The sequence below is a fragment of the Lichenostomus cassidix genome, chromosome 24, assembly GCF_008360975.1.
Source record: "Lichenostomus cassidix isolate B80296 chromosome 24, HeHo_3.0, whole genome shotgun sequence".
NCBI lineage: Eukaryota > Metazoa > Chordata > Aves > Passeriformes > Meliphagidae > Lichenostomus > Lichenostomus cassidix.
The window spans coordinates 4209466-4231101 of NC_139504.1; the positions used below are offsets into that span (position 1 = coordinate 4209466).

The 21636-nt window shown below is 49.4% G+C and overlaps 1 protein-coding gene across 5 annotated transcripts in view; it reads right to left on the reverse strand.

Moving 5' to 3' along the window:
• Positions 1-8555: 8555 nt before the first annotated feature.
• GRIK4 (glutamate ionotropic receptor kainate type subunit 4) overlaps positions 8556-21636 on the reverse strand; it is a 176719-nt gene continuing 163638 nt past the window's right edge. For all 5 annotated transcript variants that reach the window (XM_085081567.1, XM_085081565.1, XM_085081569.1 and 2 more), the window contains exons 14-20: positions 20182-20291; positions 18088-18261; positions 17641-17806; positions 15462-15687; positions 13821-13949; positions 10764-10882; positions 8556-10223 (exon numbers count right to left, since the gene is read on the reverse strand). In XM_085081567.1, coding sequence (XP_084937693.1) covers positions 9858-10223; positions 10764-10882; positions 13821-13949; positions 15462-15687; positions 17641-17806; positions 18088-18261; positions 20182-20291 — 1290 coding nt within the window. In that variant the 3' untranslated portion in view covers positions 8556-9857. The remainder of the gene's footprint in view (positions 10224-10763; positions 10883-13820; positions 13950-15461; positions 15688-17640; positions 17807-18087; positions 18262-20181; positions 20292-21636) is intronic.

The following is a 21636-nucleotide window of genomic DNA, read 5'->3' on the forward strand; positions in this document are numbered from 1 at the left end:
ACAGGGCTCGGGCTTTTCCAGGTGCCACAGTGCCCATCACATGGACCATCTCCATCCCCAGCTCTGCTGTGTGTCACCCTGCCACCCCCACACTCCTCCCAAGCTGGAACACATTGCATGGACCTGTCTGCCCTTTAACAGAGAGAAAAGCACTTGGGTGTTCTTCCTTTTTACCCTGTTGACACAACACTGGGTTCATTTCCTTCCTAGGCAGGCCAGCACAGCTGAGCACTGCTTTGCTAACACTCCCTGAAAAACCTCCTCTCCCCATGCTCTGAACGGCTCATTTGGTTCTCTCAATACATTCTGGGCACAGCTTTGTCTCCACTTGGTTTTCCTTCCCCCTCTGCTTCTCGTATCTGTTTCAGCGAGATAAAGAATCCCATTGCATTCAGAGGCCACACTCTTTTCCTAACAATCCTCATGTTTTCTGGGTTTCTTTTTGCACAGCTCACCTGTGCTATTCAGTTGCTAGCAGGCAGACAGAGCATACTCTAGCTGGTAACTGGCACCACAGCTCGATTTGAAACACATTGCAGGGGCTGCTTTCTATAATTACAGATCGACTGGATAGAAGAGATGTCTGTGTTAACCTCCAGTGGGTCAGTGCTGCAAGTGTGAGAAAGTGGCCACTGTGGCCCTGGCTGACTTTAGAGCCCATTTCCACGGAGACTGGACAGGTCAGGGAATTGTTAACCAAATATAATCCTCCTCCTCCGGGGAGCAGGTTGAATTCAGCCCAAGCTAACCCAGATTCGGAGTGCTTATCACGCTGGCTGTCTCATTGTTCGAGTGGAGTAAGTTTGATGTCTGTCGATCTCCTCCTCCCTGGCACACAAGTATCCTCTTGCTGGAGCTTTTACCACCCCTGGCCCCTCCCTGGCAGGTTCCCCTCTTTCCCACAGCCACTTCTCCGGGGTTAAACAGGCCATGGGAACTGGGGGAACTGGGATCAGGATCCTTCCTCCTGCCTGGCTGGGCAAGTGATACCAGCAGTGACACCTCACACACTCATTCACACCACTGAAATGTCCCTGTGAGGTGACAGAGCCACCAAATCCAAGTTATTTTCCTGCTTCTAGAGCTGGACCTGATTGAACTCAGCACGCAAAACATCTTCAATATCTGAAAATAATCCTGTCACATGCCTTCCCCCACCACTCGTGTTTCTAATGTGCCACAAATTAATGTCACCCACTGTCACCAAGGTCTGAGTTGCACATCCTGAGGCCAGGAGGGAATCTCTGTTACATCCAGAATACAAGCCACAAACTCCTCATTTCACTGTCATTTGGTCTGAAGGGTGAAAAAAACCCCCATGTGTTCCTGAAAAATTACCTGAGATGGAGAATCAAACCCAGTCTGTGAAGAATCAAACAGTTAATTACTCACTGTGCTAATGAAAAAAAAAAAAAAAAAAGCAGGCTTTATTCCAGTCAGAGTGATGCATCTAAACCTAATTAATTCCCAGCTCCCACTAATAAGATTCAAAAGGTCTCGCTGCACACAGAGCAGGAGTGTCACTGTCACACTCGGGGACATGGGGACACCGAGGTCACCGAATTTCCCTGGGTCACACCCAGAGATAATGGCAGCAGCAGAGGAAGGAGTAGCTTTTAGACTCTGCTGCTTATCAGAATACTTCTCCCTATATTAAAAACAGCTGAGGTTTCAGGGGGAGGGCAGGGGAGAGGATTTAAACCATGCAATTTTCTATTTCTTTTCTGTAGCTTTTTGATCCTTTCACTTTTGGGTCTGGCAAAAGCAACTTTCTTCATCCTTGGAGATTATTCTTCAATTCCTCAAAGAGGCTTCAATTTTCCTCACAAATCTCTCTTCCTTTCACTTAATTTAAACATTTATGGCCAATTCCATGATTTAATAATGAGAAATAAAATTGGAGATTTACTAAGTGTTGAGAGAAGACCTTTCATTCTATCTGGGGATTAAGAAGGGAGTTAAAGGTGTGAGCCCTGTTAGCCACGCTGACCTGAGCTCCAGCAGAACCCAATCCTGATGGATGCTCAGCATTCCCTGCTCCCACCCAAACCAGGGAACGCTGAGCACACTGCAGATTTGGCCCCTAAAGACTCCAGCAATAAATCCACAGCAGAGCTGTTTCATAGATATTTTGCTAATAACTTTAGAGCCTGACTTCATTTAGCACCACTGCCAGCTGATCAAGCCCAAGCTGCTCCTCGCTACACCATTAATTTAAGGTAACTATTCACCAGGATCTTTGGTTCCGCATAAACGCTTCCCAAATCACTTCTTCAGTCTCTGTCAATTATCCCAGACTAATGCACCTTGAAGTTACCTTTTAGAGCAAACATTTCTCCGTGGCCATAATTCTAAAATATTATCAGTGGCCAAAAGATTGGGACAATGCAGCTTTCAGCTTTCGGAAATTGAGGCTGTGCGTTCAAACGGAGAAATCAGAAATAAATCAGCGCCGCTGGAGTCTCAAGATCTATTGCATTTTCATAATTTGGCAATTGCTAGGCATGCTCGGAGAACCAAATGGACCTTGAGCCTTTAATGCAGTTGATTTCATTTTCTGGATGGCTACTATTAGATAAAGGCAGCTTTCTCAGGTGCTGCTGCAAATGAAGTCTGGCAAATGGCATCTCCCCCACTCGGGGCCACGCTGGCTCAGCTGGCTGCTGCCACCCTTCCTGGCACCGTGGGGATCCTCCTGGGCACCCAGAGCAGGATGCAGCTGCCCTGCTGTGGTTGGGAGACCCCAAAACCCCCGTCTGACCTCTCCTGGGATCCCTCAGCGTGTCATCCTCACACTTGGAAGTGCCACAGCACTCTCTGACCCAGCCTGGGCATGGATTGTGCCCAGAGCCCTTCTCCAGCCAGCTCTGGGTCTGTCCCTGGCATGTCACCCACCTGCTCCAGACACAGCTCGTCCTGGAGAGCCATTTCCATCCTGTTCACTCAGACTAAAAGGCCACCAGCAGACAGAAATGAGCCCAGACATGGAAAAGGCAGAGCCTCCCTCTGCCAAATGCCCTGGATTTGTAGCTTTGATGAGACAGAGAGATGCCACTGCTGTCTGATTTTGGAATGGGGCTTTGGCTGGGGGAACAGGACAGAACAGAGCTAGAAGCTGTCTGCTCCCATCTTCTGTGTGTAACAACTCCATTACAGGTCTGGATCCTGCTCGGAGAACGATGCTGGCTGTGTCTGTGGGCTGCCAGAATTCGTAATAATTAACCATTAATGTTGGCAAACACTTGGCAAATCTCCACCCGCTCTCAGAGCCCTCTGCAAACAGGAACAGATTAAACCTTGCCAGACCTCCTCCAGTCCTACACATTAATCCAAAGGTTTCCCTCCACTTCTATACATCAATCCAAAGGTTTCCCTCCACTTCTCTTCCCTGACAGGGTATTTAGCACATGGGGTGAGGCTGGGAAGTACTCAGGTCACCCCCATTTTACAGAATGGTGGCAAAAGTGACATTCCCAAAGCCCCAGTGAGTGCTGCTGGTGCATCAGCAGGGAGTGGTTGTGACCTCCAACTCTGCCCCATCCTTCCTCTGCCTGGCAGGGCTTCATCCTTATCTCTCTGGCTAGAAAGTCCAAGCAGGAAAGGGATGCTGGCTCAGTCCAGAGTTTGTCATGGATCAGCAAACTGGTGCAGAGATAGTTCTGCTTCTGCCCTCACTGCTGGGACAGAGCAGAAAATAACCCAGAAATAACCCTGAGCAAAGCTCAGAGTGCTGTGACAGCAGCTTCTGCTGTCCCTGCTGTGGCTTGGTGGCATTTTTGCCACCCAGCATTGCCATCCTTGCTGCTGTTTTCTAACAGCTCCTTGTGGAGGTCATCTTGTCACAAACAAACCTCAAAGCAGTGGGGTTTCACTCCAAAATAATAGTAGAGTGTTCACAGGGGAGAATTAGGATGAAATAGATGGGTCAGAGTAACTATCATGCCTGCTAAAACAACAGACTTCTTCCTCAAAGACATTCCCTGACAAAACTCCCTTTTTCCACTCAAGGCCTATCTCCAAACAGAAATATCCATCTGTTTGACCCAGTCACAGAGTGCCAGGAGCATCAGAAACAACCAGCAGACAAACCTTCCTCCCAGAGGAGAGCAGCCTGCCTCCCAGCACCTCACACCACAGACATTTGGTGACCTCCTGCTCACGTCTGGCTGCCTACCACATCCTGAGCTCCATCTCAGCTGTCTGAGGGCTCAGGCTGCTGAGCAGTGGTTCAATAAAACCAGAGGCTGTGTGTTCACCTCCTTGTTCCAGTTTAGTTCAGCAAGCAGCAATCAGAGCATCCTCCCTGGCTGTGCTCATGAGCACACAGGAGCCTTTGCTGTAGACTCTGCAAGAACAATCAGTCTGAGGCTTGCAGCTCAGACATCTCAGAGCTCGCCTGGGAATAAAAAGGTCTTTCTTCTTTTCCTCCCCTGATTCTTTCCCCTCATTTGTGTTCATTTCGGGCTTTGAAAGGAATTGCTTTAAATCTCAGCTCAGCAAGAGCTGGAAAACCAGAGGATTCCGTTCAGGAACATTTCCTGGGACTTCAGGCAAAAGCCAGGCTGAGACCTTTTTTCTGAGACTGAGCAACGTGAGGAAAAGTATTTGGGGATGAACAGCAAAGAAACAGGTCCTTGGAAGGCAGAGAGTCCCTGCCCATGGAAAGGGAATGGAAAAAGGTCCTTTAAGGTCCCTTCCAACCTAAACCATTCTAGGAATCAATGTTACAGGGAAAGATGAAAGACAACAATTTAAAAAAAACCATGTGTCTCACCCATACTGGTCTGAACTGCCTTTTCCTCACCAATGTCAGTGAAAATCCCACTTACCACGTGAAGAACCTGCCAGAAATGTCCCTTCTCCCTGCCTTTACCCCCCAACAGACATTTTCTGTCCCTTTTACCGTACACTCAATACATCAAACACTCAAAACAACAGAACAGATTCTTCTCCACATATTGATCAAAGCACAGAAAATGCTGCTCCAAACCAGCCTGAGTCAAGGAACAAGAAATGTTAGGCCTTTCCCTTGTAACAGAGCCTTATTTATCACGGTGGAAAGGGTACTTTGTGGAGGCAAATGGCCAACCAGTCCCTTTGATACATGGAGATGCTTCAAGATAGGTATGATATAGAAAACCTCGGCAGAGATATGTCCCAGCTAATCTGACAGTTATCTCTTTTACAGCCAACTACTGTCATTTCAGTCTTTGAGAACTGCCAGCTACACTGATAACTGCAGACTCAACGCAGCAGAGGAGAAAGCCTTTGTTAATTAAGCTGCCTTCATTTTCATAGGGCTCTGGCCCCAGCAGAGCTCTCAGGGAGGTGCTGCTGTGTGGCTCTTTGTGCTGCTGATGGAGAGCCACACATCCCCATCACCCAGAGCTGGCTGGAATGCTCCCTGGGATGAAATGCTGCAGCCCTGCCACAAAACCAGACTCATAACTCACCTGGAACACAGCAGATCCCCCCTTGGAGGGGATAAACCCTCCCTGGAAGATGCACAAACCTGCCCATTGTCCGAGGCAGCTGATACAGCCTGGTTTTCCCAGCGTGGTGTTGGGTTCCAGCAGAGCCTATTTATATTGCATTCATGAGAGCCACTTTGTGCCCAGAAGAGTTCAGCTCTGTGTTTGCAATCAGTTAGTGGCCATCAGGCTCTGATGGGGTTTCTGGAACTGTGGGTGCTTTATGCTCTGTTCTTGGGCTCGCTGAGCTGTTCCCTGCTCACTCCAGGCAAACGTGATGTTCCCTCACTCTCAGATCCTCAGCAAATTTCTGAGTGTCACACGACAGCCCAGACTCACTTTTTACCATTCCTGGTGGCAGTTTGCTGTTCATTTTGCCTGATTCTGCCCACACTGGGGCTGCTCCCCTCACCCTGGAGTGGTGCCTCCCTCTCCTCCTGATGGGCAGTGCTGCTTTTTCCCCTCTAGCCAAAGTCACTGCGAGAAATTCCATCACTTTCATTGGATGAAGCAGAAGAGAGAAAAACCAACCTGCAGGTAATTAACTGCAGAGCTAAATGAAACTGAAGTGATGGAGGGGCTTTGATCACCCAGACCAGGCTTTTCACAGCCAGGTTGTGACAGCTTCCTCCCAAACCAGTCCATCTTTGCTTATTTGATCTTTCATAAACTTAGAAAATGAGATCCCACAGCTCCCTTCTCTTTCCCTTCTGTTTTACCATTCAGAGCCATCACCCAAGATCCACCCAAACCAGTGAGCAACATTCCTGAGTCTATCCCAGTCACCCCACAGCTGCAGCTCCCAGTCCCCTGGGACTCACACTCTCTTCCAGACCCTCTCCACAACTCAGGATCTCTGCCAAAAAAAAAGCTGTTCTGTTCCCTGTGCATCTCCCTCCACCTTCTGGGTCACTTACCTGGTGAGGCACTGAGGGCTCAAGAAGAAGGGCAGGAAGCAGGGAAGATTCCTGTGGATCTGAAATAGTTAAAAAGATTCCTGCCTCAGGACCACGGAGGGCTTAGTGTCTGTTTTATAATTTATAGCTCAGCATCTCTCTTCCCAAGGTTTTGTGCTCACCGAACAACCCTTTTCTATTTTATGTACACAGCTCAGCTCAGGAAATGCCCCCAGGTTAGTCCAGACCTCGTTAATACCTTCACCCATGCAACCTCTGGGGAGAAAACAGCTTTTTATCATTAGGTGAAAATGGAACTGCCTGGAAAAAACAACACAAACACGGGTTTTAGCCCACGAGGAGAGATTCCAGGCCTTTTAGTTAGGAAGCTGCCAGGCTGCTGTAGGCTGAGCCAGGGCTGGAGAATTGGCTGTCAGGGCAGGGAGAGACGTGAGCCCGAAACAGAGGGCAGCAGGAGGCTTGAACACTCTGGTTAGAGTGGATAAAGCAAAGTATTACATTTTAATTGATCTAATCTTTAGCTCCCGGTGGAATTCGCAGAGATATCTTACTAGAATTACTCGGGGTTTATCAGGAGACAGCAATACTGGGAAAGTGCCTCTTGCGTGGCAAACTACTCCAGATCTTGAACTGCATTAGCATCGGGGCTGGCTGAGCAAAAGAGCCCCACAATAGTTTCAAAGATGAGAGGAAAGGGAAAAAAAAAACCTGGGGGGAGAGGGAATATATGAGATGTAAACCCATCTGGGCAGGAAAATGTGTGAGAGCACAAACCCTGCACATGCATAATGCTGCCTGCTCCTTCCAGGGTGGGACCTGCAAGGATTTGCCAGGGAGCAGAAAATACAGGACACAGGCACATTAGAAAAAGCACCTAAATGACAGCAGCTTTTATCCTCCTCGTTGAGGTCCATTTCTGCTCTGAGTGCAAACCCTCTGAACATTAAAAGAAAAAAAAAAAAAAAAAAACCATTAGAAAGAGAGAAGAGGGCAAGAGGGACGTGAAACAAATCTCCTTAAAATACAGACCCATATATAAAATACCATGTGGGAGGAGCAAGCTAACAGAAGAGATAAAAAGCAAAGACACTGAGAAACCAGGTGGTTTCTCATCATTTTTTTCCTTGACATCCTCTGTCTGAGCAGATGACTGCAAGATCTTTGGAGATGCAGAATAATGTCTGTCTCTGTCAAGATTTCTCTTTATTCAATGCAGGGAAGCGGTGGAAAAAAAACATCAGGTCTGATAAATGATTCATGGAGCCTTTTCTTCTGCTAATCTGTAAATAAATTTTAAAAAGCAGCTTGCTTTTGATGAATATATTCTGCGGCTCGTAAAAACATGTTGGCCTTTAGCACAACACAGGCACTCTCAGATGTCTCTGTCAGGGCTCTGAAAGCCCAGCCTGGCTCCTTGCAGGGCTGGATGGAGTTGAACTGACTTACCTCAGCTGAGGATCTGCCTCTCCAATCCCATGGCTCTGGGGAAGCCTTGCCTGATCTCACTGCTCTGTTTAAAATCAGGGAGAGGGGAGCATCCTGTGGATTTACAGATGTGAAAGCTGGGAAGGACCTCGGGGAACATCTCATACCACATCCCACAAAACAAGCTCTAAATCCTCTCCTTGCAGGTTTTACAGTCAATGGGAGGCAGAGCTTCCTCTCACCCTGGTGAACAACAGAACCACCCTGCTGTGCCCATCACCAGGGATTGCACCCTATTTCCTGCCCATCCTCCTCAGAAACATCTGGAACCACCAGAACCACCCAACTGTGCCCATCACCATAATCACACCCCATTCATTCCCTGCTCATCCTCCTCAGAAACACCTGCTGGAGTCATCCTGGACTCCAACCAGCAGGTCTGGGGAGGATGGAACCTCATCCCTGCTCACCCTGCTGTCAGTTCTGAGTTCTCCCCCACCACCAGCTATTTGGGCTTTATTTTTTTTTAAATTGACCTTTGTTTTTTTGGCTCCTGTTTTGCATCCAGCTACAGGTAACAGCAACACCACGGGTGTGAACACACTGAGAACTGCAACAGCCAAAGAACCTCTTGCCTTTCAAGTTCCTGGGTCTCTCCCTGAGCAGACAGGCCTCAAACTGTCTCACAACTTTCCTGACTCTGAACAGGGAAGGAAACAAGAAAAAAAAAAAAAAAGCATGATTATACAAGGACATCTTTTATTTCAGTACATTCAAGACAAAAAGAAAAGAAAACAATTCAAGAACAGGATGTACCTTCACTCAAGGCTTTATCTCCCCTGCCCCTCTCCATTGTCATCTCTTTCCCTTTACAACCAGAAATTGCATAGAATTTGTTTTTTCAATCAGAAAATTAAATTCGCCAGTGTAAACCCCAACGTCTGTACCGAGCAGAGGGTGAGCTGCTGCTATTTCTAGGGAAGTCAATATTTTCCTTACATGAGATCCCAGGCTAATGGTTTTCTCGAATGCTTTGTGGCTGGAATTCACCCTGGAAGTTGAGGGTGCTCCGTGGGATTTGGGGAGCTCAGAGTCACTTCAGGAGCTTGCAGGGCACAGCCAGGGACACTTTTGGGGGTCCCAACACCTCCTCCCTCAGCTGGTGGGGACAGGCAGCCTCCCCCAGTGCTCCCCAGTCTCGCCTGCTCCCACCTCACCTCTCTCAAAAGGCTCCCCCCAGCTGCATCCCAAGAACAGAAAGGGAAAGAATTAAAAAAAAAAAAATCAAAATATAACCCCAGAACGAAACAAAAGACACAGAACCCCTGAAATTCCAGGCGTTTCAAGGCCTCTTTGAGTTCACTGTGTTTGTTGGCTGCTTTTTTTGGCATTTTAATATATATATCTATGTATAGATATATTTCTATATATATGTAATTTTAACAACTCCTCGGATGGACTTCCAGCAAATGCTGCTTCTCACAGGGAGCATGTCCCATCCCATCCTCCCCTTCCCCCTTCAACCCACCTGCCACACCCTGCAAAGGAAGAAGAGTTCAGCACCTGGTGCCTTGGAGACTGGGTCCTGACATCCCCAAAATTAAACAAAAAAACCAAAATAATGACTCCTCCCTTCCCATATCCACAGCAAATAAAAAGTCCCACCCCCTGCCCTTGGAGAACATCCCCCAGGAAGTGATGGAGAGGCAGCGCCAGTGTCCTTTCTCCTGACCTCGGAGGGGGAGAAGTTCCAAGAACCCCTCCAGCCCCTGGGTGGGCAATTTCTGCCACAGCAGCCACCCACCACTGTCCCTCCATCCCAGAGACAACCTCTGGACACCCACCAGCCCGAGGACCTCCTTCCCGCCACGCCGGGCCGCGGTGAACACCAAAACCCGCGGCCATCGCGTCCACCCCAAGGTCCACCTCGCTCCGGAGAAGCCGGGTAACTGCTATTGATTTAAAAACGAGTTGACATTGTACAAGTCCGTGTTCTGTAAAACGGAACAGGACCCTCTCGTCCCACCCCGCCGCCCCCACCCCGTTACTCGGGCTCGCTGCTGTTGGTGGCCTTCTCCCACTCCAGGCTCTCCTCGCTCCTCGCCGGCGACCCCGCGGCCGGCCGCGCCCGCAGCCCCTGGAAGCGGCGGCACTCGGGGCACACGCGGATGTGGGTGCAGCCCCGGGCGACCAGGGCGGCCTCTTGGGCCAGTCTCTGTGCCAGGGGGTCTGGCTCGCCGCCGCTGCACAGCTTGCCGTTGCTGAGCGTGGTTGTGCTGCGCGCTCGGCGCTCCTCGGGCGGCGCGGGGCGAGTCCGAACCACGCCGCCTCGCCGCCGCCGCGGGTGGAAACTGTCCTTGCACAGGATGATGTTGCGCAGCTCCGTCACCATCTCTTGGCACACCGACACCTGCGGGGGACAAGGAGGTGTCCTGCTCACCTGAGTCCCTCAGAGGCTCTGGGTTTGGGATTGGAGAGGGCTTGGAGAGAGTTTGGGTGGTGGGAGGTGTCCCTGCCCTGGGGGAGCTTTAAGGTCTCTTCCACCCAGACCATTATATGATTCTGACACCAAATTTTTATAGACTCAGTGCCACTGGTTTTTGGCATCAATGCTCAGGTATTTCCTCTTGATTTAACCCAACTCTGCCTCTCATCACCTATCATCTCATGTTCTGCATCCCCACATCAACATGATCCAAACCCTGCTGCAGGTAGCAATCCCATCTCTAGGAAAGTGCCTGGATGTTGTGTACATCTGTGATCCCTTGGAGTATCCCTACAGCCTTGCTCTGAGTAGGAGTGCATGAGAATTTCATGTATTTTAGGCCCTGCCCAAAGGACCACAGCTGCTCACACATTTGAGGTGTCCAAGCTGGGAATGCTCCTCAGCCTGGGTGCACAACATGCTCTAGGACACACCCTGTCCCCTCAGCACACTCCCAGCTCCTACCTCTGTCTGTTCAGAGTGTCGAAGGCTCCACAAAAATTCCAGCATTGCCATAAAAATTGCTACGATTAAGCCACAGATGAGCACCACGAAGATTCCACCAATGTTCTCCATTCCCAAGCCTAAAATAAAGCAGAGGAGACAACGTGGAGAGGCAGATACGTCATAAATCTCAAGTACCACTGCAGAGAAACCCCAGGTTTTGCTGTTTTGTTGGCATTGGAGAGGCCCAGCCAGGCACCAAAACCACAGAGCCAGCAGTGTCCTATTAATAGCTCCCTGCATGACTCAGATGGCCAAGTGAGTGACTTGCAATCACTGCAGGATCGAAGATGCCTTCTCAGAAATGATGATTTTGCAGATAAACAGCCAGAACATTGAGGGGAAGCACAAAGCAATTTGTGGACAAACGGAAAACAGGAGGGGGAAAATGGGAGATCAATGGGGCACATTAATCCCTGCAAATTATTCAATAATTATTTGAACTTTGCGAAGAAAGAGGAGAAAGGTTGTCAAAGGAGCAGGGATGAAGGAGACAGGGAAATGCTTTAAAGGAAGCTGGCACCAGGAAAAGCTCCTATGACTGCATCACAAAGTGCTGCAGGAAAATGATTCCAGCTGCTTGGATTGCAGTGGGAAGGAGAGGTTCCAAACAGCAGCAGGATGCTGTGTCACACTACAGGGTGACAAAACAGGGTCCCTGCCACCCAGGGGTACCTGGTTATGGGTTGGGTCTCTCTGCCCAGCAGCCCTGGCCCATGAGGAGGGAACAGCCCCTTCCAAGGGGTAATTCACCCCACCTCCCTTGGACAACTCCCTTCCTACAGGATGACCACCATGCCTACCCAGCCTGCATTCCAGGAAGTTCACCAGCTGGAAGGAAAATCCATCCCTTAAAAACCTGAGCTTCCCATGCTCCAAGGCTGTCTCCTCACTTCCCACCACAGCCCTGGTCCCCAAAACTGTGTCTCCATCTGCCTGTGAGATGAGCCAACCTCAGCATTTGCTGTCCTGGGATGTGGCTCCTCTGTCCTGTGTTTGAGTCCCTGATTGGATTGATTACTAAAAAACATGTGCTCTGCACTGGGTTGGCTGTACAAGGCCATTACTCAACAAGAACATCCATAAAAATCTTCCTCTCCGTCCTGTAGCGCTAAATCAAAGTGTAAGAATCGATGATTTATTGACTTAATCTCGGCCTGGCTTTTAGACATAAAACCTCACCAAAATCCTTGTAAATCGCTGACCTGTTTTGTTCTAAAACTGAGGAGGTCACATTTCTGCCTCCTCCTCTGTCATTCTTTTGGCACCACCCCCGGAGCAATCCAGGGAGTCTGTAAATCAGACACTTTTGCAGAAATGCTTCCACAGCAATGGCAAGCCACAAAACACAGCCTGGAATCACAATTTAGACCCAAAAGTAAAGGCCATCCACTCCTCCCAGCAGCTCACAAGTGTGAATTTAGGGTTTGTATCTCTCTCTACATCCTTCTGTCTCTGTGCCACCTCAAACACCCAAGCTCACTGACAGGTATTTCTTTCCTCCATGCAAGGAAAGAAATTCTTCATTTCCCAAACTAAGGAGCTGAGCCATGGCATAGGGAGCAAACCAGCAGCAAAAACTGACACAAATTGTGCTGGGTAGTGCCAGAACAGCCCAGCTTTCCCCTTCCAAAGCCATCTCAAAACAGCCCCCAGCCTAGATTCCACTGTGAAGTTGCTTTTTGTACAGTCCAGGGAGGAAAAAAAAAACCTTTTCACCTTCAAAAGTGACTCCTTTAACAGCAATAACCTGATGTCTTACACTAGGTGACACCTTCAGCCTGGAGATTAATAGCTGTGGTTGACTGTGGAGCAGCACTGCCCAAAAATGAGCATCACCTCCCAGGCCCCTGGGATCCCATCAGGAACTGCTCAGACACACACCTACACCTGCTGCAAGGTCAAAAACCCCAAAAGAGCTTCCCCAGACCTGCCTGGGCTCTTTTCTCTGCTCTCACAAAGGTCACAAGGCTGTGCTTTTAACTGGGGGACCTGCTGGCCTCCCAGAAAACACTTGCTGAGGGAAGGGCGGCTGCCAAAACTAAAAAATGCAGCAACTGTGTTAAGCTGGCAACTGCTCTCACGCTGGGACATCAGCCTAATGTGGTGGCTTTTATGGCAATTTGCATAGCATTACCCAAAAGAATTTGCTCCTCAGTTTACAAATGTACTAATAAAGTCCTTGTGTCCCTTTTCCTGGCTGTTTAAGAGATGCTTTCACTTGGAGCCATTAACCAGCGGGCCTGGGGTGGAGATCCATCTCCCTTCAAGGAACCCAGGATTTTGGTCTGATCCCTTTAGCCATCCATTTTCCCAGACATTCATTAGAAGCTAATTTACCCTCCATATGCCTCCAATATTTGTCATTTGGTTGTTCCCGCTATCTGTGCCCCAGGCAAAAACACACAGCGTGAGGCACAGCGGAGCTGTTTGGCTTTCTCCTTGAATTGAGAGGGAAGGAATCTCAGGTCAGGAGAAAGGGAAAAAGTGAATCCCAGGCAGAGAACGTGGCAGATGTGCAGCTGGGTGTCCATCCTTGCACCTCTGTTTCTGTGCCTGCTCCTTTGGGGGTGTTGGAAATTATACAAGTTTAAAAATTTTGTATAGCTTTAGTCAAAGGGTTCTGTTGGTCTTTACCCTGGGAAAAGGAATTTTAGGTTTCTCTCCAGGGCATTGTTCTACCAGGTGAGGTCTGGTGGACTCAGCATATCAACAGACTGGGGGAACCCAAAAGATAAAGAGCTATCAGCAGAACATCAGCAGGACATCAGTGACTATCTACAAACATCTACCTCCAGCAAGGGTGAAGATATCTGGCCCAGAAAAGACGGATGGGAAAACTGAAGAATGAAAAATCTAATTAACATCAGAGGCGAGGAGATTCAGATCCAATGGGAAACTGAATACTAGGGGTTTGCTCAACTCTGGCCCAATGAACACTGACCCAATACATTTCTATGTATTTTCACTGTATGAAATACCTGAAAAATCTAGTAAAAGTCACGTGGCATGGCTTACCTTTGGCTCTGTGGTCCTCCTCTTTGGGGCACTTCCCTCCTTCCCACCACTTGCGCTTCAGGATTTCCAGGCGGTTGTTCTCCTGCAGCTGGAGGATGGCCAGGTCGAACTCATCGCGGAACACTGAGCCTGCAAGGGTGAGAGGGACGTGGTAGGGCCTCACCTTCCTCCCCATCATCATCCTCCCCATCACCATCCTCCCCGCTCACCCCACACCCCAGCGACCACAGCTCCCCTCTGGGTGCTTTGAGGGGGTGGCAGTCCACGTAAAACATGGAAAACTGCAGCCTTCCCACTGGGAATGTCACCTGGTTAGTGTCACTTGCAGAAGGTGACTCTGCCTGGCCACCAGGACCCACACAGGCCACTGGAAAAGGCTTATGACAAGGGAAGCTTTGGGTTTTGAATGAGCAGTTCAGAATTACTGCTCCTGCAGACCTTGGAGGTCACTCTCTGGTCATTCCACCTCCAACCTCAACCTTTCCCAAACACTCCTTCCCTCAAAGTGCTCACAGAATAGAATATCTGAGTTGGGAGGACCCCAAGGATCATGGAAGCCCAAATGTCCATGGTGGAGCTCAGTCCTGTGCTGGGCATGGAGCTCTGCTGCAGTCTGCAGTCCCAGTGTCTGCTACCAACAATCCTTGTCTGCCTCCAGAGATCCTTGTCTGCTACAAGAAATCCTTGTCTGCCTCCAGAGATCCCCAGGAAGGGCCGTGGGAAAGACTGCTCTTCTCCCAGTAACTCTGCACTATTGTCCCAGCCAGCAGCTTTCTGCTCCTCTTATCTGCTACGGTTTCACTGTTTAACAAGACAATGTCAGAACAAATTTAGCCCTGAAGGTAGGGATTTGTACTCACTTTGATCAGGTTGCTGTGACTTTACAAGCTTACCCATGTTCTCTAAACTAGAGTGGCTGTTTGTGTGACGGGGGCCTTATGTAATCCACCTCAACTTTGTGTTGCTGAATTCCAGGGTTGAAAGGTCAGGAGGCTTCCAGTCCATCCAAAAGATCAGCGGATCGTTTGGAATAACAACGACTAAATCCTTATTTAGTGCTGACGTTCTGTTGTGAGCTCTCCCATTTGAAAGACAAAACCCCTGCATTTGTTAAACCTGATGAGGAGCTGAGATATTCCCTGAATCGCCCAACTCTCTGTCCTGCAGTTTTAAGAACCACCAGCTGTTAAAACACTAAAAAACTACCAGAGCTGCAACAGCATTGCTTTGACATCACTTCTGGGATTAAAACAAGGAGCACAAAACGATGCACAAACACCGGTTTGGGAAGGAAACAGTCAGCAAAGAGCAGATATGCAGAAAACAAGCAGCAATTCTGAGACATCTTTCACATGAATTATTGAAAGAGCCGCGGTCGCGTCTCACATGGCTCTGGGCCAGAGCAGGGTCTCGCACATCTGGCTCTGGACCAGAGCAGGGTCTCACACATCTGGCTCTGGACCAGAGCAGGGTCTCACACATCTGGCTCTGAGCGTGGGCAACAGGTAAGAAATACAAAGGACCCTGGGCAGAGCTGTGAGATGCAACGTTGGCTTTTAGAGCCGGCGCAGCCTTTGGAACGCTCCGCTCCGGTCCTCTGCCGACAGCTGAGAAGGACTAGAATTGTTCTTCACTGCCTACCGACGGGCATGCCAATCCCGTAGCCCTTGGTGTCCAGAAGGCCCCCGACCTGCGTGAGGTTGCAATTGCGCTGCCGATAATACTCGTTCATGGTGGACTCCAGCAGGAAGGCGTAGTTGGAGTTCAGCACGCGCGCAATCCCTTCCTCCGTGCTCTTCACGAAGACGCTGGGCTGCTTGGAGTACATGTAATTCCACATCCGCTGGTACGTCTGGTAGCGGGAGTTCTGGGGGGGAGGAAGAGGTGGACACGGCTCAGGGAGGAGATTTGGGGTTAATTAGACCCCACCCAAAATTAAACCCTCAAATCAGGCGCCGCTGCGACATGGAGCACACAGTGAAGAAAGAAATCAAGTCAGATTTCAGATTCAGAAAGAATTTTGATGCCTCACATTCATTTATCTCAAAGAGACCCAAATGTGTTGGGAGTTTTTTGGCAAAGCTGGGCATGAAATGCCCCAATTGCAACAGGGTATAGCAAAACTCTTTGAGTAAATCCAATTCTAGGAAAAAAATCATAGTTTTGGTAACTGCATATCAAAAACACACAAAAAAAGCTGGAAGAAACAGCCAGTGCTCGGCTGATTGAAACCTCTGGATGCTCCCTGTAGAGTTCACACCCTACTGACCATCTCTCAAACATTGTCCCAACAGTTCTTCAATGTCAGAACCAGACCCCAGCACCCTGAGGAAGCACCAAAGCTCTCTGGAGCTTGTTGCTCGCAAATTTTCTCCAAAAAATAATCCAGATTTTGGTTCACCCCCTTGTGAGGCAAATTAAAGCACCTGCTGAAAATAACTGGGTTTTTTTTTTCAGTGATTACAATAAACTAAAGCTCAGCCAGCCCCAAATCCTCAGAGTTTGCTGGTGGCTGAACCACCTTGGTCTGATGAAAAGAAAGCCGAGAATGATTAATTCTCTCTCGCCTGCACTGAGCAAGGAGTGAAACCTGCTAGCACAGAGACTGAATATCAACAAACCCTGCTCTACACGAGAATTTTCACACTGTCAAGAGCTCATTTTCTGTGGCTGGCGAGCGATGCTGGAGTGCCTCAGGGAATCTGCTGCTGACCCAGTTCCTGTCCTCTTCTGTCCAGCTCTGTCCCCTGGGCGCAGCCACTAGGGCAGGAGACAGATGAGCAGGGGGAGTGTTTGTTCCTGATTTTTAAACCCTGAAGTGTGTGTCAGGGTCATATTTAAACCTTAAACTGCGTGTCAGTGTCAGGAAGCACTGCCAGCACAAGGTATGGGACGAGGTGCTTCAGGAGGGGACAAACATCTTGTGAAGCTGGGAAGGGAGAGGTGATGGAGGCAACCTGTGGAATTCATCACTGCTTTAACCTCCCCGTCCTTACAGCAGAGGCAAATGGATCCCAACACAGCTTAAAGCATTGCAAATAGGACAAAACCCTCTTTTTCTAATTTCCACTCTGATCCCAAGGACTCCAGCACCTTAAATCTGAAAGCTTTAAATCTGAAAGCTTTCCTCAAGTGAGCCCCTCATATACAACCACCTTACTCACTTAGGCTCTGTTCAGCTCAGTTTAGATGCAAAGTTTGGCTTAAAAGTAGCTCTTTTCCAAACCCCTGAAGAGCATAAAGTTGGGTTGAAAAGCTCAGGCTCACTCCAGAGACTTCCCAGCCTTTCAAATTCAGCTCAGACTCAGAGAGAGAGGAAAAAAGTGAAAACAAGCTTTCTCTCCTTTTGGAATTTCAACAAGTAATAAATAAATAATCCTCAAGCAGTTCTCTGTGTGTTCAGAGCACTGCAGAAAATATTCACTCGTTTATTTCCCTTCTGAGCAGAGCAGGGAAGATAAAAATTAAACTGGGCTAAATGGCCCACATAACTTTGCATACATTTGACTTATTTATTCTCAGTGTCACTGACCCCACACAGGCTCCAGCACTTTGACTTCTGCGAGCCTGCAAATGTTTCTTTGCTCACCCCACCTGAAACACTCTCAAATAAAAGCTAAAACCACGCAGAGAAAATGTGATTTCCTTGTCCAATTTCCTTCCCTGTCCTCCCCCATTCATCACCCACTGTGGGTCCTGTGCAGGGATCTCTCCAGAGGTCCAGAAACTGCAGTGACACAGCACAGCAGGCTGGGGGGACACCCCAATCTGACTGAGGGTGGATCCCCTGCCCCCCAGGCAGCCAAAGAATGGGGTTTACTTGGAAGAAGGTCATGGTGGAGCCGCCGTGGATGGTGCCGTACTCAATGGTGGTCTGGTCAGCCAGGTCATCCACGGACTCGATGGGGACGTCCATCCTCTGCACGGTCAGGAAGGCGGCCAGGTTGGCCGTGTAGGAGGAGATGATGATCAAGGTGAATGCCCACCTAGGCAGAGGGAAGAGAAGATGAGGTTTCCCTCGGGAAATCTGCTCTCCATTCCACCCTTCACCTCTCAGAATCCCAGAATCACTGAGATCGGAAAATCCCTTCAAAATCTTGAACCCCACCTGGACAAACAAATGCCACATCCAGTCATCCCTGAACGCCTCCACCACCTCCCTGGGCAGCCTGTCCCAATGTCCAACAGCCCTTTCCATGAAGAAATCCCTGCTCCACATCCACTTCAGCCCAGAGGAACCTTCCTGAAGGGAACGTTCCCTTCTTACCAGACTCCACTGACGCAGCGTGTGGACAGCGCCTGGGGGGCGATGGTGGAGCCCTGCTGCATGAACCCCCCCACGGGGAACCACAGCGAGTTTCCCAGGGAATACTGGTTCACCAGGAGGTTGCATCGGCCTTGGGAGCAGGGGTGGGGGCTGTACCACTCGTATGGAGTCAGCCTGGAAGGACAAGAAATGGGGAGCTCAGGGAATTCACTGGGAAATGGGACACTTGGAAAAAAAAAAACAAAAAAAAAAACCAGAAAGAGAACTGTGAAGCTCCCGCTCTCCTGGAGGCAGAGTTTTCTGAGGAGGAAACACTTTGCTGTCAGTTGATGCCCAGGGCTCAGAGCTGTGTGAAACGTTTGCTCTAAGACTCAGCAGCCAGAGGCTTTCTTGTAAAGATTTGCAAAAAAACTTTGAGAGGCTCAGCTCTGGGCAGCTCTGCGTGCATCCTGCAGCCCTGTCTGCAAACTCACACCGCAGCAATAACTCCAGATGTGCACAGACTTGATGGGAAACAGAAATCAAACATCTCTGGCTGTGTTCCCTGCCAGAGAGTGAACATTGATGGGAAGTTCAAAAGCAAAGTGTGTGAGGCCTGACTGCATTAAACCATCAAGAAAAACTGGGTTGGTGCAAATGGTTGCTCTGAGATGGTCTGAAGTGCACTTGGAAGCCACATGCTGGTGTTTCAAAGCCTCCCATCCTTCAGGAACAGGACAGAGGTGGGAATGTGAAATATCTGACAGCCTGTCACCTCTTTCCTTTGCTGTTTCCTGGTTGCTAGGAAAATTTTCTAATTCCTGTGCTGCGCTTCATCATATTGCTCTGGCTAAGCAAGCTAGGGCCTGGGAGGGTCACTTTGGGGCTACTGCCAGAACAGCTGCAGGGCTCTGCCAGCTCACGTTGCATTTAGCCAAAATGAGGGGCTTATTTTCATCCCAGCATCACCTCTCTTGCTGTGGTGCCAGCGAGCAGGAGGAGGAGGAGAAGGAGGGGTAATTTCCTGCAGACTCTCCATGGTGGATCAAGCACTGGCAGCAAAACCCAGAGCTCTGGGAGAGCCTGCAATTCACAGGGTCAAGAGCTCCTTCCTGCTGACAAGGCAGGGAGCAGCAGCCCGAGCTGCCTCTCCAGTGGGGAGCTGGGCAAAGGCACCTTTTTGGAGGATCATATTTAAAACATGAGGAAGGGGCTAAAGAGGCACCAGCTCTGCATTATTCAAGGGTTCCTCCAGAGCTGCGTTTCTGAGGCTGTAAGAGCATTTCCAAGAAGCCATTAAAGCGCTGTCAGGATGACAACTTTAGCCTTGCTAAGGGAGCAAGTGACAGCACAGCTCCAATTTGGGTAATGAGCACTGGGCATTAAGGGGGTCCCGAAAGAGCCATCGAGCCCTGAGCAGGCTGTGACACACAGGGCCAGGACAGCTCCACTCTGCCTGGAAAAGCCTCTCCATGGGGATGTTGGAGGTCAGGGAGAGCAGAACTGGAGCCCAGACCCCAAGCCTTGATGGGGCCATGCTGCAGGAGAGCACTCAGCGAGGTATTTTAGGATTTAAATTAGTCATAGGGGAATGGAACTGAGAGCTGCCAAGCGAGGCTCTGCACGTCAGCTGCTCAAAGATATTCAGGAACTTCCCTTTTCGCCACAAACTGGGTTGCACAGGGCCAGGGGAGGCAAACATCACTGCTGGAATTTGTGCTGACACCTCTGAAGGGATTTGCAGGTTCCCCACCAGCATCCCCTGCTCAGGATGAGTGGCACAAAAATATCTCCAGGGAGCATTTAAACAGCACCAAAACAGCACCAAAACCTTCTCCAAAACCTTCCCCCTCCCTTCCCACAAAGCCCTGGGCACCAGCACATCCTGAACATGATGTGTGAACAGGCATGATGCTCCTGCCAGCTGTCCCATGTCCATCCCAGCTCGGGGACACGGTGACAAACCCTCAGTCCCCCACCACACTTCCTCCCAGCCCACCCTGGTGACCTGGGGGGCAAAGGATGTCCCCGTGTCCCCCTGGGCATCCCCTCTCGGCGGGTCTGCGAGTGACACTAGGTGGCACCGCGAGGAAGGGAAAGGCACCGCGACATTACCGAGCCACCAGGAAGAGGACACAGCTGACGGCCAGGTAGGCGAGCAGCATGAAGAGCCAGACGCCGGGAGAGAAGGGATCCAGGAAGGAGAAGTAGCCCGGTCTGCGGCCCTGGGGAGGGAAGAGCAGAGGGGTTGGAGATGGTTGGGTTTGGAGAGGTGGAATTGGTTGGAAAGGGAAGGAAAGGATGTGGTTGTCCTGGTGGGAGATGAAAAAAATGGGAGAAGGGTAGAAATGGGAGAAAGGACATGAATGGGACAAAAGGGAATAAATGGGAGAAGGGGGATAAATGGGAGAAAGGGAGAAAGGGGAATAAATGAGAAAAAAGGAGAAATGGGAGAAGGGGGAGAAATGGGAGAAACGGCAGAAGGGAGAGAAATGGGAGAAAGGGAAATAAATAAATAGGAGAAAGGGGAATAAATGGGAGAAAGGGAGAAACAGGAGAAGGGGAGAAATGGGAGAAGGGGAATAAATAGGAGAAAGGGGAATAAAGGGGAGAAAGGGGAATAAATGGGAGAAGACAAGAAATGGGAAAATGGGAGAAATGGGAGAAGGGGGAATAAATGGGGCAAAGGGGAATAAACAGAATAAGGGGGATAAACAGGAGAAAAGGGAATAAATGGGAGAAGGAGGATAAATGAGACAAGGGGGATAAAGGAGGGAAAGCCTTGCAGGGCAAACAACTGACAGCAACTCAACAAATAACAATCCTGCAGCATCTCCCTGCTGGATTCACCCCCAAGTCTGTTCTGCCCATTTTTGTTCCCCCACACAAAGAAAGAGGTGAAATAAGAGAAAAAGGAGGCAATCACAGCAATCTGTGCCCTCCCTGGCAGGATTTTCTGCACCCCTGAGTGGGGTCCCCCATCCTTGTCCAGCCCACACTCAACTGGGCAGAACCTGAGCTCACAGGTGGGTGGGAAAAGTATTTGTGCAGCAAAAGAAAAAAAAAAAAGACATTTTAAAACTTCTACTCTTCCTTCCCCGGCCTTGAAATGTTTTTTCTTTTACAAAAACCCCCAATAAAATTATTACTTTTATCTCAGGGAACAGGATATTTTTATCTCCAGGATGCGTCAGAATTTCCTGTTGTTTTTTTCTCAGCAAACCACCTTTCCTTGGGAAAAAAATAAGGCCTCACCGCTAGAAAAAGCAGGTTGATCTTCTCCCAGAGCGTTTTAAATTTTCACCAGGATGCTGCCACCACTGGGATATTGTCAAACGTCACACAATTTGTGCAAAGTGCAGGTTAATTTCTTGGAGAAGTTTCTCAAATCACCTCCCATTTTGAGTGGATTCCTCCTGCCACCATTTGTGGGTGCAGCTCAAGCACACCCAAGTCACCACAGGGACAAAGGGACATAATCCTGTGGCTCTCAAAAGTCATTATTTTCTGTCCCAAATCACCAAATCAGTCCTGCAATCCCCAAAACAACACATCTTCCCCAAGCACCTG